General features: G+C 33.8%; 2 protein-coding genes across 4 annotated transcripts in view; one reads left to right on the top strand and one right to left on the bottom strand.

The window, feature by feature from the left end:
• Positions 1 to 13,213, top strand: part of LOC149806573 (phosphatidylinositol 3-kinase regulatory subunit alpha-like) — a 50,919-nt gene extending 37,706 nt beyond the window's left edge. Inside the window, exons 7-9 of the mRNA XM_089954814.1 lie at positions 6,382 to 6,558; positions 11,242 to 11,448; positions 12,053 to 13,213. Coding sequence (XP_089810940.1) covers positions 6,382 to 6,558; positions 11,242 to 11,448; positions 12,053 to 12,251 — 583 coding nt within the window. The 3' untranslated portion in view covers positions 12,252 to 13,213. The remainder of the gene's footprint in view (positions 1 to 6,381; positions 6,559 to 11,241; positions 11,449 to 12,052) is intronic.
• Positions 13,214 to 13,424: 211 nt separating this feature from the next.
• Positions 13,425 to 19,045, bottom strand: part of LOC149806574 (sulfotransferase 1A2-like) — a 36,695-nt gene continuing 31,074 nt past the window's right edge. For 2 of the 3 annotated variants that reach the window (XM_089954827.1, XM_089954836.1), the window contains exon 6: positions 13,425 to 18,361. In XM_089954827.1, coding sequence (XP_089810953.1) covers positions 18,246 to 18,361 — 116 coding nt within the window. In that variant the 3' untranslated portion in view covers positions 13,425 to 18,245. The remainder of the gene's footprint in view (positions 18,362 to 19,045) is intronic. The other variant, XM_089954845.1, reaches the window with a different exon arrangement.

The following is a 19,045-nucleotide window of genomic DNA, read 5'->3' on the forward strand; positions in this document are numbered from 1 at the left end:
TTGGTTGTTTTTTTTTTCTTCCTCCCGAGTGTGGATAGTATATTTGGGGTTTGTTTTTTCCTCTTCCCTCTGTGTGTGTGTGTGTGTGTGTGTGTGTGTGTGTTCGCGTACGTTGTGTAGATCGTATATTTGGTTGTTTTTTCTTCTTCCTCCCGAGTGTGGATAGCAGATTTGGAGTTTGTATGCGTTACCGACGTTATGTGGATAGTATATTTTGGGTTTGTATGCGTTCGCGTACGTTTGTGTGGATAGTTTATTTGGGGTTTGTATTATCTGCCTTCTGTGTTGATAGTATATTTCGGGTTTGTATGCGTTCGCGTACGTTTGTGTGGATAGTTTATTTAGGGTTTGTATTATCTCCCTTCTGTGTTGATAGTATATTTGGGGTTTGTTTTGTCCTCTTCCCTCTGTGTGTGTGTGTGTGTGTGTGTGTGTGTGTATGTGTGTGTGTTCGCGTACGTTGTGTAGATCGTATATTTGGTTGTTTTTTTTCTTCCTCCCGAGTGTGGATAGTATATTTGGGGTTTGTTTTTTCCTCTTCCCTCTGTGTGTGTGTGTGTGTGTGTGTGTGTGTGTGTTCGCGTACGTTGTGTAGATCGTATATTTGGTTGTTTTTTCTTCTTCCTCCCGAGTGTGGATAGCATATTTGGAGTTTGTATGCGTTAGCGACGTTGTGTGGATAGTATATTTTGGGTTTGTATGCGTTCGCGTACATTTGAGTGGATAGTTTATTTGGGTTTGTATTATCTCCTTCTGTGTTGATTGTATATTTGGGGTTTGTATGCGTTCGCGTACGTTTGTGTGGATAGTTTATTTTGGGGTTTGTATTATCTCCCTTCTGTGTTGATAGTATATTTCGGATTTGTATCCGTTCGCGTACGTTTGTGTGGATAGTTTATTTGGGGTTTGTATTATCACCCTTCTGTGTTGATAGTATATTTGGGGTTTGTTTTTTCCTCTTCCCTCTGTGTGTGTGTGTGAGTGTGTCTGTGCGCGTATGTTGTGTGTGTGTGTGTGTATTGGTCTCTGTTTGTCCCTATAAAACTCACTTGATCCCTATCAGATACACTCTACCTACCTACCTACAGTAGCGCGTATTCAGGTCAGCCACTTGCAACACTGTTGCCATTTATCCCCTAGTGTTCAGTACAGTGACGTCACTGACGCTGGAAATTTTGAGACTATAAATATCGACTTGGGGATTTCCACATTTTGTAGCTATACATATATACTAGAATTCATAAACAGGAACGTCACTCAAGCTGAGGCTATAAAAAGATAGTGGGATTTTCCAAAGGAATAACCCACAAGTTGGAGCTATAAATAGATAGTGGAATTTCATAGGAATTTTAGCTGATTATAGCTATAAATGGATACATGGGTGTTTATCGACGATCGTCACACAAGTTGATTTTGTAAGTAGTTACTAATTTTATCCATTTTATTCTAAACCGTTGTAACTTAATTTTCGGGGATATGTTATTTTCCTTTAAATTCTGGGACAATTTCGTCATTTTAGCGTTACTTTTAGTCACATCCATTTTGTCGTTGAGCATTTCCTTGATTATAGCTATTTATAGCATCATTACAATTATGCAAATTTTTGAACACCCCAGCAAGATTTCAGGTCTTGGTAATGCTTTATATATAAATCTCACGCTTGTACTAGTGTATGTATGTCTCTGTCTCTGTTGTGTTTGACCCTCTGCCATCATTGTCCCTAGACAATCCCACCATGTTCAATTTCCCTTGACGCTAGACAGTCCCACATTTTATTCCCCCATGTTCAATTCCCCTTGAGGCTAGAGTGGCCCAAGACTTTTTCTCCATGTTCAATTTCCCTTGAGGCTAGAGTGGCCCAAGACTATTTCCCATGTTAAATTCCCCTTGTCGCTAGAGTGAACCACGATTTATTCCCCATGTTAATTTCCCTTGTCGCTAATCTGACCCACGATTTTTAGCCATGTTAAATTTCCATTGTCGCTAATCTGACCCAGGGGGGTCTGTGATGCTAATTCCCATTGTCGCTAATGTATCCCACCTTACTACTTTCGTTTTACTGTCAACCTTTTTCTTTTAACACTAGAGAAAACAGGCAATTTTAATGGCTTCGTATTTTAATAACTTGACTAATTGTACTAACAGTTAAATCAAAATGTTATCTAGACAGATAGATTGATAACTGTTTGTAATTGGAGGAAGACTTACGAAACATTGAACTGAAGATGAAAAGGTCAAATATTTTAATTTTTTCTCGAACAGCCAAACTAGCATTGACCAATTTAATACACAGATTATAACCTCTCTCATAATGATATTTACCTGTAATCACTCTTGCTTCGCCAGAGACATGTATAACATACTTTGTCGACTGACTGCCTGGTATTTTGTTATCTAAAGATCACCGTTACTTACATCAAGCGGTGATGCTTAATTAGTGAGACCGCTTGAGGGAGGGGGCAACCATAATACAAGTCTACCGTAAGAATAAGTGTCTTTATATTTGTCTCGAAATGCAATTTCATTTTATTATTCTGTTATTTCTCTTGGATGTATATAATACGGAAATAAAAATTGTATAATCATTGGTATGTTTTCTTTGAAATTTTGTGAGAAATAATTTCATCATACAAGTAACTGAGTCTAAGGGAATAATGCAACACCGACAGCCAAATTTTCAGATGATATCTCCTTTACCTCTATCTTATAAATCTTGTCATCTTCCATTAAATCAAGTTATAAATGTCGTCATCTTCCATTAAATCAAGCTATATCTGGCATAAGTTAACGACTTCATAAACATTATGCAGACCACACAAGAACAAAAATAATCTGTCGTTGAAATAACTTGTTATACATGTCCATGGCCTTAGTATATCTCTCCTACAGTATACTCCATGTTATATCAGCACTTTCTTCACGTAGTACTGCTTCTCGCACATATTATAGTATACATTACTTAACATACCTATTATCAACAATTTATCAGATGGAAAAAAAATCCCATGCAGCAGAGACCACTCTATAAGTTTTTGTTGTTCTCCATTATTTTGATATGTGTTGAACCACGATTAAGAGATATCTTCTGGCACACACGATCGGGTTTCTTGGGATGTTTTCCAAATTTCGTGTCTGAACTCGTATCTAATGCTGGATACTTTTGTATGCCCATACCATGCCTACCTGTACCCAACCGCTCCGGTGGCCTAGTGGTTAGAGCGTCCGCCTCGGATGCGGGAGGTCGTGGGTTCGATCCCCGGCCGAGTCATACCAAAGACTTACAAAAATGGTACTAACAGCTGCTTCGCTTGGCGCTCAGCATTAAGAGGTTAGTGTTAGGACTGGTCGGCCCGGTGTCAGGATAATGTGACTGGGTGGGACATCATGCTACATGTCTGCGGCATGATGCCCCAGTGCTAGACATCACTATAAACTGCCACATTGCAGACATCGTAGCGATATGACTGGAAAATTGTTAAAGCTACGTTAAAATTCCAAATCACATCACATCACATCACCTACCTGCACCCAATCCGCTGAAAGTGTGGAATTACCGGTTTTAGTACACGCGCGGTCTGATTGAAATTAATTCTCCACAGTCCCACGTTGGACGGTCAAGGTCGCGTTTTAATCAGATTGCTAAACGCGGTCCCTTAACTCGAGGAACGTTCAATGAATCTCCTGGTCAACATGACGCAATAACGTCAGCGAAGGTATTCTGAAGAAAACTGCATATGGATATATTAGACATTTTGAAATTTTGATAATAATAATAATTTGATTGTATTACAGTCTATAACCCAATGCTGATTTTATTACTCAGGTTATAACTGCAAAGAGCACTGCTCTTCGTGTGATTATTCTTATAGTTTATCATGCAAACCAATTAATCAGATCTGTTTTAATGTTTATGGCTTCCTTACCGTAGGAATACCCACTTCTGCTTTTTGTCCTTTTATTATTTACAATAATAATAATAATAATAATAATAATAATAATAATAATAATGATAACAATAATAATATAGCTGTAATTATTCGCAATGGTTATGTTGCCATTTTTTCAATTTTTGTCTGGATTGAAAATGCACAAATTCTGTCAGTACACTGGTGTTCAGTGCATTCAATCATACTATTAATCTGTCATTCCCATTAAACTATCCAAAAGGAACCACTATTGCTATAACGAAAGCTGGTAGTGAAACTCTATAACAACGTTTATTTACAAAGGAACAAAACAACCGAGGGTTAACTAAAGGAAGTGGGGATACCAAGTTCCTTTCAAAGGTAAAGCCTTGTAACAAGAAGGAATGGGAGTTCGCAGATGATTTGACAGCCAAAACATTAGTGTCTGAAGAACGTTTACAGTATTTAAATCCGAAATTATATTTTGGTATGGCAACGTTTAAGATTGCTTCTGGATATTATACAGAGAAAAAGTTATTTCCTTTATTAAATTTGGTTTTAAATTTGCGTAAGTACTTAATGTAATCTTGCAAAATGCATCAGTGCAGTTGATGCGGCAGACTTCCAACTCTGATGTTCACTTTCCACATGATGACGTAAAATATGCATAGAGAGGATTCTCGTTGTACTCTGAAAGGTCACACTCGTACTTTGACATCTCCATCCTTTTTGATATAATGTTAGCTTCATTTGGATGGTTATGCGATTAAATTAATATGATTGCATAAATGAGGAAGAAACGTTCATTTTAAATATATATTTTTAGGTGTATATTTTATACATATACTTCTGCTTTACTAAAAAAGTGAGTATGTCAGAAACTCTCATTGTACTATACTATTAGTAAAACTTAAATAAGTACACCACGGTTTCATATGACAATAATGTGCTAAAAACTGTCCTACATGTTAAATGGTTTACAGAAGCAAACCTATATCTACTGATGAAAGTCAAATAGCCCTAAAATAAGTAATCAGCATATTAAATACTGAAAGATTGATTTATAATATGCTATTGCCGAAAAGAAATTAAAAAGATACAAATTACTATATATTGATTAGGGATCGGTTGTACACTACACCTTGCATTATGTATCTACGTTATTTTATGCTCTCTGGTTTCAGTCGGTTCACAAGGCTTTGTTATTCTATCCAATGACTCCCCTCCTTTTCTAGAACGCTTTCATCATTTGTTTTCATTGTTTCAATGTGTTGCTTGGTTGACCCCAACTCATGTTTGAGAATTTTCCACGTCGCCAACAGAACTTACCGTTTATTTTAAATTGAATTAAGCTGATTGTTTCAGGCGGTATAGTAACAATATATTACACAATAAACACTGTTTGAGTTAAATATAATATATTACCAACCTTTTTGAACATATTAAATGTAGTATTTATTGCAGAAAAGGCTACAGACATAAGTGTACAACATATTATCAAGGATGCAGTAATTGTTAACTAAATATATGATAGTTACGAGTCCGTGCTCTTAAAATAAGTAACAAAAAAGAGTGAAAGACAAAAAGATTGGTAAAATTTAACAAATAATTTATTTCCCTAAAATGCAAAGTGAAAATGAGAAAAAAGAACTTGCGGTATTGCGAATTAAATCCCAAAATAATCAAGAATTACAGACACAAGTCCTAGTAATTTAAAGTCCTGAATAAATCTTAGTACAAGTCCAAAAGAGATCCAAAACTGAAGGTGATGACGTGTCTGTTATAGCTTATGGAGTGCTGATGTGTCAACAGCCGTTTGTTGAATCAGAATAATATAATTCCATGTTTGAATACAGTATAAGTTCCAGTGAATGTATTTATCCAAGAATTATATCAGAGCTATTTTGTATTTGGAAATAATGGAGTATATCACGTTATCATATACTTAGAATCTGATAACCTTTATATTAGCCAAGTGACAACACATAGCTATTCAAAAATTGAGTTGGATAACTGTTAAAGACAATAAAGTAAGAGATTCTTGTACACTTAATTAAGGCTTACTAGTGGTATATACAATAAGAGATTCTGGCCTACTTACCATCAAGTATTTACGACGCAAAGCAGCGAAGAAACAAACAACGAAACGACAGAGCAGCGAAGATAATGTTTCAATATTTATTCGAAATAATAGAAAGTATTGCAAAACTACCATGTTTTGTACTACTAACGGCGGAAAAGATGCATTCTGACGATTTAATTTTAAAGTGAACGTGATTGCATAACGGTGGTTGCTAAATGCAGTACAAAGTTTATTTTTTTATGGTCAAAATTAATGCTGAATACAATAAAGATTACTGAGTGGCAGATACCCGGGGTCTGTCAACTTTACTGAACATGCATATGTATTTCACCTTGATGCGAAGAACCATACAGTTTGCTTTATAGCAATCTCGCATTTATTTAAATGGTTTAGGTTTCGAGAGAACTATGAGCGCATAAATGCAAAGAAGTCTCAGCTTGAGGGACGAATTCAGCAACTCGATAAAGAAGTGGAACAGTACAGGGGTAAATGGGATCAGATCGTGGATGATATGAGACAACACGAGCACGAACTTGATTCTTTGTCCATGGAAAGAGAAGAAATCAAAAGGCAAACTCATCTTCATTTGCTCTCTCTCTCTCTCTCTCTCTCTCTCTCTCTCACACACACACACACACACACACACACCACTTTTTGGGAAACGGTAAGCATTTATACCCAGAAACACAAAAACCCTGTTTGGTACTTGATTGGTAATTGAAAATGAGTGCGAAAGTTGACTCATAATAAATAAAGGAAACAGACGGCAACCAAACAATTGAAGTACTAAACTGCAATGCGTTAACTTTCTCAAAATGGAACTGAAATCAATGACTGCTTATCTCTAATAAGGCTAAAAGATAAAAATTTAAATCTTTCTTGCTGAGTTGTTAAGTGGCGAGCTTTTGGTCATATATTACTCAAAACCCTGTTTCTTTGGGTGGTGGTGATTTTGAATTTAAAAAATAAAGCTAAATACAGTTTTTCGGTCTTGCCAAACAATAAAGTTCATTTTAATCCAAGCAATAGCTTGAAGTTGAAGAGCATTATTGTATAGAGTGTGTTATGGGTAGCATGTTTTCTTGAGATTCGCAGAGTTGGGACAGTCGATTGCATACTTGTCTGTTATAAGAGCGGGATTTAGGGATAATTATCGGTTTCTTGTGCAGAACACAATACGGACTCTAGCCGCTTTTCAATTAGGTGATGTTTGCTTGATATCCATAACGTTACAAGATCGGTCAAAACCATGAAATGTAAAGTCATTCTGTTTACTCTGACCTTATACAAAACTTTGTGAAAATCTTAACTTCAACCATGTTCTAAAATTTTCATCATTTTTTTAATTATATCCTTCAAATAATCAGAAAAATTAAAAACAAATTTTTATGATGATTTTCCATGATAAAAATTAGATTTTGTATTTATTATTGCACGAAGCGAACTATTTTGGATAAATATTTAATATTTTATAAATTCAAAAGATCAAAATATTGAATTCCAAATAACTTATTGCATGTCTTAAAAGATCCAATACTTATGGGTTACTGCATTTGTATGTGAAAATATGAACGAGTTTTTCGAATGGAAATACTGCACGACCTTGGGAGTGAAGTATATCCATCCGACAAAACGAGGTCATATATTCCCATACAAATGCAGTAACCTTTTTATTATATGCTCATTTTTTTTATTCCACCTATCGCTTAATTATATTAACAAAATACACTACAAGAAACAAAGTAACTGAATGTATGCCGTATTCCAAACTAAATACACAAGGACAGATTCATCATTACACAGCAACAACATTATTACTGCGCACATAACTCCGCCCAGATAAATTTGAATTTAGTCGCGAGCTCGACATAACTTTCGAAAGAAAATGGCGTGTCTAGTTAAAATTGAAAATTGGAGTCATATTATGAATGAATGCACATTGCAACAACTTTTCCATTTGATCTGGAATGAATAGAATTTGGTATTTTTTTTTCGATTCTACGAAATTTGGTGATTATGGACTAGATTTATATGTGACAATTCCACATGAAATACATCAGATTGAAGAAGCGAGGGAGAAACGTGTTGACATCTGCATATTTCTTTCTGTTTCTGTCATTGAATGTTTTAAATCATAATGTGGGAAAAATATGAAGTCTTTCAACTGCAATTATCAAAAGGACGCTATGGAATTTAATGCTTGTTTCATTTTGAGTGCAGCAAGGAGGATGTAATTGCACTTATATTCGAAATTACAGTATAATTTCGAAATGTGTAATCAAGATTGAGAACCTAAGACATGGCTTATGTAATTCGGATTTGCAGAACTAAGAAAGTACATTTTGAGAAAATTCAGGATGTGAAACTAAGTATATTTTTTTTGCCATTCTTATCACCAGCTAAAGAAGACAGTATATTCCTTGTCACTTGTATGTTATTTGTTAGGACCTTTTCTTGCATTTGTTGTATAGCTAGCCTAAATCCGAAACATTGTGTCAAAAAAGTTTACGCGGAATGTGCCAAACAGCTGGTATGTGGCAGTCCACGAAACATCTGCTTTACTTCATTCAGAAACAAATTTAAACAACCACAACGTAAAGCGCCTACTGAGTGTACATGATTTGTTTATGAATCAAAAGTGCTGGCATCTGCGTCTATTGTTTGTTTACAATAGAAAGTAGTTCTTTTATGCACGTGAATGCAATATGTGTATTTGCACGCGAGTTCAGTATCGGGTAATATTGAAAGAGACAATGTAAAGTTAACGGAGAAAAAAATGAGCATATAATATTGAACTATTATTGGTTTATTGAATAGCTTACAGAAGGTATATTTAATATTGATTGACTTACTTCTTTATATTTATATATCCTGTTGATGTAACGATGGTAGATACCGACATTTTGTTATATTTACAGAAAGAAATTTCAGTAAAACATATTCTTGGCACCCTTGAGTACTGACCAATCTGCCCAAAGTATGAAAAATTGACTTTGACACAAAAATTCAAATATAGTCTGATTAGAATTCAATGAGCATGTTCATCTCAGTTCTGTCAATATTCTCGTATAAGATATCTGAGATTCAAGTCTTTATTGATGTAATTATATATTTATGGAAGTAAGGATAATTCTCTACACGGATACTTGCAAGTAATTGATTCCAAATATGTCAATCATACAGAATCAAATAATATATGTATGTACTTACTACTACTTCTTGATCAAAGCAAATCCCTCTCTTTATTTCTTTAATTAACGTATGATGGATAACTGGATGGCTGTGTGCAGTATTATTAGAGATATTATCAGAGGACAAGACGTGGACTGCTTGGTTTGTTTTTTCGTTTTTGTTTTTATTTACTTTTTGAGGAAGTTATAGTTAGTTCGATTAAATTAAATCTCATTTTCCCCCATAAGTATGTACATATGCATAGAGTCCATACAATATACAATACATGCTTTTAAAAGTATGTACATATACAGTGTCCATCCAATATACATGTTTTATAAGTATGTACATATACATAGAGTCCATCCAATATACATGTTTTTATAAGTATGTAGATATACATAGAGTCCATACAGTATATATGTTTGTTTCATAAGTATATACATACAATATACATTGGATGATGATCAAGTGCTGAGTGTACAACTTCAAACAGAAACTCAAAAATGGTAATCAGCTGAAGCTGTAGCAATACTAATCTATCTCTTATTTTAAGTACTTCATAAACAAGTTTAGACATAGCGTTTTATTATTAAGCAACGGTAACAATTGGTGGAGCCACACGAGTCTGACGTTTTATCAGTAAAAGTACAATGAAATCTCTGACAACACGAGATCACTTTATATGTACTTTTATAGTACCGATAATGTGATTTCGTGTTGTCAGAGATTTCTTCGGTCTTTATTGATAAAACGTCAGACTGCTGTGGTGGAACTTACACATGGATGGTTTGTTCTGGAATCTATCTTTTAAATAAGCTTCCACGCAAGTTAGTATGCACTAAAAGAAAATGATATAAATCTTTAGCATAATGTTTTCCACAAATCATGCAATATCTTTCACCTCTATTGACTTTATTGATTCCATATTGATTCTATTGATTATATTGATTCCATATTGACTCATAGTTTCAGTTCTTATATTATGAAACCCGTAGTTTTCTCAAAGCTAGTCTGGAAATAATCATCAGTGCCAAATACATATATAGCGAAAGATTTCAGCATTTTGTAATTTATTGTTCCAGTCTGATAGAAATGGATATGTAACCCTTTGTTGAAAATTGGAATACATTTGAAGAAGTTTGCACAATATGGAAACATCCAACTTCACCAAACCCAAATCTGTTTAAAGTCTCTTTTAGGAGTGTAACTAAGTTATGACTTCTTTGATTCACATTCACATTCGATAAATAACTGTCTTTATGCCGTACGTACGTTAATATTTACAGAAGTTTTAATTCTAAACCAATACTTGATTAACTTAGCGAACCTTAAATATTTAAATGGGTTTCTTCAACTTCGCAATATATACCAACAGAAGAAGTAGATTTTGCCAGTTAAAATGTTTTTTTTTTAATTGTTTTTTAAATCGTTGTACACGTTCATCGGGTTAGCCTGGTGACAACCCCGTATCTCAGCTGCATAATTAAAATCTTGGACAACACACACACGCACACGCACACACACACGCACACACACCAAACAGTCATTATAACGTAAGTAATATCGTTCTTCTTCAAATGACAATTTAGTATATTTGTTGACTTCAAAGACTTATCAGACGACATTTATTGAACTTTAGAGAATTTTCTATTGATTGAGTCGACAAGACCAAGCTAATTAAATTGTTCAGCCAGATTGATATTATTTCGGGCTACATTGCATGCTACGTTGATCTTAGAAGACCACACTTTCTAATGACCGTAACTTTATCAAGAATTATATTAAGATTCTATTTCAATTATTTTTACAATAATCATTCAAATTATCTAGGAGTTTTTTAATCCCCTGTTTCCTGAAATTAAAACAAAATCCTCATCAAACTGCAAGAAAAATAAAGAAAATTGTTTAAATCTATACAGATATCTCCGATAGATTGTAAATGATGTTTCCAGGTCTTCAACAAACAAGGAAACGGTATGGGTGATAAAATGTCACATTGTATCAGACCTAATTCATATTCAAAACAAGCACTTATCTTGTTTTCAAAGCAAACTAATGTTACATTATTTGTTTCCTAAGGTTCTTGCTTGACTTTAATATCGACCCTGCTTTTATCTCCGGTCTGCTGGACACAGAAATTGACCCAGACCTACCTCACTTCCTGCGAGAAAACTGGTACATAGACTGCGATATTCGCAGAGCAGAAGTCTTATTAAGCGGGAAACCCGATGGGACATTTCTTGTTCGGCCGAGCACTAGAGCAGATGGCTACACCATCACTTTTGCGTAAGTAGTAATAGTTAAAACACCATTTTTGTGCAAGTATTTATAGTTACAGCATCATTTTCCTGGACTTTACTAAGATTAAATAAGCACGAGTAACGTAATGAGTATTATATCGTCTTGTAAATTCAACTTTTCAAATTTTGCACAATACTATTATGAAACCTGATTGGAGGATTTTCTATTCGTTCGTAAGACAAAATGGATCGTCACAGAATCACATTTAGTTTTATGTTCGAATCAAAATATCTTTTTAAAAAGTCAACTGGAAAAGAAGGAAAATATACAAACATCAGTTCGATAACAGTATCCAAGTGATGGAAACAGTAAAAGACTGCAACCCTTGGCTCACGCGTTACCCTATATATATATATATATATATATATATATATATATATATATATATATTAAAGGTTCCGCTTGTGTGGTTTATATAGGTTTTTACGAGAAGTATCTTCATGCAGTCTTAGTTTTTTACTGCTTTTAATTTGGTCAGCTTTTTGTTGCTATTTTGTTTTATTATCTTTTTTCATTATGTGTGCACTTCATATTTCTTAGGCTTCAGGTTTCAGAGGTAATTTGGCTGATTGTCTCTTTTACTTTCTAGTTTTAATGGGAAAGAGGTAAACCTCCGTGTTCTTCAAAAGGATGGCTACTATGGGCTTGATGAGACGACGTGTATATTTCAAGACCTAGAGGAACTGATTGTCCGATACAGCAGCATTCCACTAAGTGTCCACGACCCAACGCTAGGATACACAACGTTGAAATTCCCTGTTCGTACATGTGATATCTCCGATGACTAATTGAGAATATTAATATGATCTATGAGATAAGAATTCCCAGTTTCTCTGATATGGGCAAACAGTGAGGATATGCATTAGCCAGAAGAGAGCCGTGGTAAAATTATATTTGAACGCAAAAGGACTTAAACCAAACTTGGACATTGCAAACCCACAACTCATATATCCTGACAATAGTGTTGTTAAGCAGATTGATCTAGATTGACATATAAAGAAGACCGGTAGGCTTTATAAACCAGCTTCATACATATTAAACAACCACACCAACAACCCACACAAATATAAACGTTAATTCTAGCAGTTTTTTTTCTTCTAATTATGAAGATGCTGAGCATGATGACAGTGATGATTATTAGCTTTATATTTTCTTTCGACGTCCTGAATTCATTGCAGTTTATAAATTTGTATTGTCTAAATTCTGGTGTAAAAGAAAGGTAATGCATAGTGAAGGAATAAATTCCGATTGTCCTTATGAATATATAGATTCATGTATAATATTTTGATACTTTTTTGAAATTATTTACTTCTTTTTGTTTTGTGTTGCTTGTGAGTGGCCTCGACATAAGCTAGTCGTCGTCGGCAACAGTGCTAGAGATTTAAAAGCCACACATTTTTAGTGACTGTATTCGACTGCAACTTTAATCGAATTGTAACTACATGTCCTGTGTTTGTACCTGTACATGATCAGAGGTCGGAGCAAGCCAGATCATGCCGCCGTTTACTGGCGAAATAGTTTGATCAGCGGAACATTTCCGGTTTCTATTTATGCGACATTGATTGCCATGAAGTATAATACAGATGTTTTGAGATTGTATCTACTTCTTCCAAGTCCACACATGTACTATGCTTGTTTACTGACAGTCAACTTTTTTCTGTAACTTTAAAAATTATTCTTTTTTTTCGGTTAACAAACTGATGTACATCTTGATAAGTTTTTTAAAAATAAATTTCTGACAAAACCTGAATGTGTACTTTGCATTGTCCAGCTGTTCAACAATATTCGTTGACAATTCCCCTTTTGAAATTCCTTCCCTTCTTTGCAACCTTGAAAGTAAGTTTGAACAGTTATGGGTAAAAACGCCTGAACTAATCAGTGGCTGGTAGCACAATATCATTAAATCAGAAACATATCTAGCATATTGTTAGTAATATTAAATGAAAATTAAAAACAGAAGACAGTTGGGAACCATATAAATATATTTTAGTATTGTTCAGCATAGTTTTACTCAGCAAATCATTTCGCAGATGAAGTTAAGCATATTTTATTGCCGCTAAAAATACAGAGTCAATATAGTTAGAAACGAGTTACAAGTAAGCTAGTTACTCTTAATTACTTAATACATGCATGGGACAATACACAGGAAAAGAGAGAAGAATTGATTCCCCATCTTGAACTACTAAATATTCATGTCCACTGCAAATCACACAGATCATGATCTGCAGGAAGATCAGGATCTGTGTTGTTTTTTTCTACTGATTACTCCTAACAAACTGAATAGATAAAAAGTTGTGAAAAAAGTTTTGCAATTGTAAATCTATGACTCTTTTTCATTTATTTAAGTATAAAAGAGTTGAGAAAGTCCTTAATTATAGCTAATTGTTTAGGTTTCCTCAGAAATAAAGCAAATCTCTTAAGGAGTACTCAAAAGAGTATGCCATTTTTTATCATTAAAACTGGGAAATATTCAGTAAAACAAAATAATTGTAGCCAACCAAGTAATGTATAAGATATTAAAAATCCCAATCTGAGGAAGAGAAATTTAGTTATTTAGTATGTAATCAAACTGGGACCAGGGGAGTAGTGTAGTTGCACATACATTATGCTTAAATGACACGTTGTCTCTCATTTCTGTTACGTTTTTATCTTACAGTCATATATGTACTTAAAACAGTCTAGTAGTTGCAATAATAGATGTAATTAAAACAGATATAGTCTCATAATTTCAATTATATATGTACTTACAAAATAAGTAGTCTCATAGTCACAATCGTATATGTACTTAAAACAGTCGAATAGTTACAAAAAATATATATAATTAAAACAGATATAGTCTCAAAGTCACAATTATATATCTACTTACAACATATGTAGTCTCATAGTCACAATCGTATATGTACTTAAAACAGTGTAATAGTTACAATAATAGATGTAATTAAAACAGATATAGTCTCATAGTCACAGTCATATATGTACTAAAAACAGATATAGTCTCATAGTCACAATCGTATATGTACTTAAAACAGTCTAATGGTTACAATAATAGATGTAATTAAAACAGATATAGTCTCATAGTCACAATCGTATATGTACTTAAAACAGTCTAATAGTTACAATAATGGATGTAATTAAAACGGATATAGTCTCATAGTCACACTCGTATATGTACTTAAAACAGTCTTGAAGTTACAATCAAATATATATTTACAACGTTTATAGTCTCGCGGTCACAATCATATATGTACTTAAAATAGAGATAGTCTCACAGTTACAATCGAATAATTACTTACAACAGATGTAGTCTCAGAGTCACAATCATATATGTACTTAAAACAGATAGTCCCATAGTTATACATGTAATAGAAACAGATAGTCCCAATGTCAGTACTTCAAATAAATATAGTCTCATAGTTCCAGCCATATACATGTATATATCTACTTGCAACTGTTATAGACTCATAGTCAAAATCATAGCTTTATTTACAACAAATCTAAATGTACCTAGTGAGACTCTCGACTCTAACTTTTCAATGGACACTATTGTTGATGAAAAAGTTAATGGATTTTCAGGGTTTGTATGTGACTTTGAAGATGCTAATATATGAACATTTAAATATAGAAATAGGATGTGAGAATGATAAAAGTTGTATGGAGACAATCTCAGTGAGTACCCCATTGCATGATGACATACATATAATTGATATGAAACTAAATACAAGAGGTTTTAACATAGGTCACTTAAATGTACAAGGTATATTGGAAATAACAGACCAGATTAAGTTAATATTGTCTTCCAAGGAAAATAATATACATGTTTTAGGACTCACTGAAACCAAATTAAATGCTAACCACAATGATGATCTTTTTCACTGTCAAGGCTACAATAAACCATTATGTAGGGACAGAGAGACAGCAGGGGGGTCTTGTTGTATACATTAGGGAAGATGTAAATGCAGAAAGGCGACTTGACTTGGAGTCACATGAAATTGAGAGTATCTGGGTGGAAATGTTTCAAAATAATGCAAAATCATTCCTAGTTGGTTTCATTTATAGGCCACCTTCCTCCAAAGCAATTTGGAATGATAACTTTTTGAAGCGAATGGAAAATGTTCTAGCACAGGAAAAAGAAACATATATACTCGGAGATATAAATAAGAACCTTCTCAACACTCAAATAAAGAACAACTGGATGGAATTTTTTGAATCATTAGGCCTAGTCCAGCTGGTAAATGAGCCTACAAGGGTAACAGAAATATCAAGTACTCTTATTGATCACATTTATACCAACCTACCAGTCAATGTGGCTTGTATTAATGTACCGAATGTTGGTCTTAGTGACCAATATCCTACTTTTTTGGCAAGAAAGGTTAAATGCAAGAAAAATACACACAAAATGATCACTTACAGATCGTTCAATTTTTTTAATGAGGAACAATTTCTCAATGACCTATATAAAGTTCCATAGAATATGATCCAACATCAGAAGGTGTGGACTGACTTATTCATGGACGTAGTCTCTACACATGCACCACTGAAAGTACACCGAGTAAAGACTTAAATTCAACCTAATTGGCTTACTACTGAAATCCTAGATGCTATGAAAACACGAGACCAATTCAAGACTATGGGAAACAATGTACAATATAAAGTATGGAGAAATAAAATAACAAGTATGATTAAAAAAGCTATAAAAAAAACTTATTATCAATCATTGCTTGAAAACAAAAAGAGCAACACAAACTCCATCTGGAAAGTCTTCAATGAACTCACTGGAGGAACACACAGAGATCAGACAAATAAAATTCACTCATTTTTGGTAAATGACACCATAGTCACTGATGACACTGACATCGCAAATGTTTGCAATGATTTTTTCACCAACATTACCACAAAGTTGAAAAACCAGTGATAGAAAACGACTTTAATGAACTGAAAAAGTTCTGCAGCAGCAAAATCTCTAAGTAGGTATGTTTCTCTATCCCAACAGTATAAAAAAAAAACTTTGTTAAAAAATGTTTCAGTGAACTTGATACCAAGAAAGCTACAGGACTTGATCAGATTGGTCCACGACTCATTATATCTTCTGCCTCTGCTATTGTAGATAGCTTAACATTCGTAATCAATTTAAGTATTGCAACCTCATCTGTCCCCAAAATATGGAAAACTGCAAAAGTAACTTCTATACACAAATCTCGTTCTAAAAATGACGCTGATAACTACCGACCAATCTCAATGCTACCAAACTTGTCAAAATTGATTGAAAAACATGTCCGTGACTCATTCATGTCATATTTAACCAAACACTTGCTTTAACACCCTAATCAATCAGGCTTTAGACAGAAACATTCCTGTGAGACTGCCTTGATCTCCCTAACTGATAAATGGCTTCAAGCACTTGACTAAGGTAAAATAATAGGATATGTATGTGTAGATTTCAGGAAAGCTTTTGACATGGTGGATCATGAAATCCTTTTGAAGAAACTGAAAATCTACCAGTGTGATGAAAGAACAATTAGATGGTTTACTTCTTACTTAAGTGGGAGAACACATGTTTGCATAAATAATGTTCTGTCTGAACCAGGAACAATTATATGTGGAGTACCACAAGGTTCTATTCTAGTCCATTACTATTCATTTTTTTTTTATTAATGACCTGCCACTTTTTTGCAGATGACACAACATTGTCACATATCCAAAACACAAAGTATGAACTAGAAATTTCTTTACAGAATGCCCTAAAAAAACTGGAAAACTGGTGCACATGCAATGGCATGGTGGTAAATACTGGTAAAACTAAAATATTACTTATCTCAACACGGCAGAAAAGGACAAATCTTGATAGTGATGAACTATGTCTGACATGGAAGGATAAAAGTTTGCAAATGGTCTGTCATGATAGAGTACTTAATGTTTAATGGTAGATAATAACTCATCATGGACTGAACATATCAAACATATCTGTAAAAAAAAAGTCAATTCAAGTTTATGGCTTCTCAGTAGGATAAGCCATTTTCTCACTGAAAGGCACAGAACGCTATTTTATAACAGTTACATACAACACTATGTAGACTACTGTATTACAGTATGGGGTAATTCAAATGATAAAAACATTGCAAAAGTGGCACATCTTCAGAAAAGAGCATTTGGGATAATATCAATCCAGAAAGAAAGCAAATAAAATTTAGCTGGTAAGTTAAAAATATTACCTATTAAAGACCGAATCTGTCTGAGAAAAGCCAAATTAATGTACAGGATATCCCATAATAGTTCTCCTGAATATTTACAATCACTATTCCAGTATAGGCTACCTGGTAATACTCCCCACCTGCGATCCGTGTCTACAAAACAGTATAAAATTCCCAAACCAAATAAGGAGTTATTTTAAAAATGTTTCCAATACTCTGGAACTCTGCTCTGGAATAGTATTCCAGCTGAGAATAGAAATGCCCACTCTATTTCCTTCTTCCAAACCCAATATATCCAGTGGCTTCAGAGATGAACTAAAATAAATAAATTCATTTGTATAAAGGCCACTAGATAGATTTGTTCTTAGCTAATTGTGTTACCCTCTTTTAGTAAGGTCATTATTATTATTATTATTATTATTATTTATATTATTATTATTATTATTATTATTATTATTATTATTATTATATGTGCTTAATACAGAGATAGTCTCATGGTCAGGAGCTGAAGAAGCCGTTTGTAATTTGTGTATTATCGAGAAAATACAACACGCCTCCGAGTCACGAATTGGCTGGCTGTCAACAGAATTAAAATTATGGTAGAGAAAACCTGAATGTTAATTTGGAATTCGACATTCTCTTTGCATAGATTTTGTCAAACTCCTCATTTTGTGCGACTGTGAACCAGTTCTTCCAATCTCCAACCTCACCTGCAGAGGAAACAACAAACGGCCACTTTATACCAGCAGAGTGCAAAATAATGTCTAATAAAAACCTAAATAGTTTGTTCTTAAATAAATAGAGTTTATGAATTAAAGAAAGACATTTATTATGGAAAGAAGGAATGAATGATTTCATAAAAGCTATTTGTTGTCTAACACGCTTGATCTGAATAATATCAATGTACTGGTATACACAGCTTATCCAAATGTCGTACAATCTTGGTTATCGAGCCAGACAAGAATTTTCTTTCACTTAGGTCAACATGACAAAGACCTGTCGTGTAATGCAAGATACACCTTGATGCAAACTCATATATACTATAAGATTTTACCAATCTGCACACACACACACACGCGCGTGCGTGAGCGTCTGCACCGCAACTTAGCTGAGTTACGTAAATACATCCACCAGATTAATATTATGCAGAATAAACAAATTTATTTCATGAAAAAAATTATATTAATAGTTGCATGGTTTCTGTTTTAATAGTATTGAATAATATCTCATATAACCTTAATAAAAAATAGTTCAGTACTTCGAATATGTCTCAAACTGTACACATTGTTACAATATATCTATGTATAATAATAAATATTGAAGATAATGCATTCAAGAGACTTTAATAACGACATAAAATACTACGAAATCTCCAAGAATTAGATTGCATTTCC

This window comes from Sinohyriopsis cumingii, chromosome 1, assembly GCF_028554795.1.
Source record: "Sinohyriopsis cumingii isolate HCF-2022 chromosome 1, ASM2855479v2, whole genome shotgun sequence".
Classification (NCBI taxonomy): Eukaryota; Metazoa; Mollusca; class Bivalvia; order Unionida; family Unionidae; genus Sinohyriopsis; species Sinohyriopsis cumingii.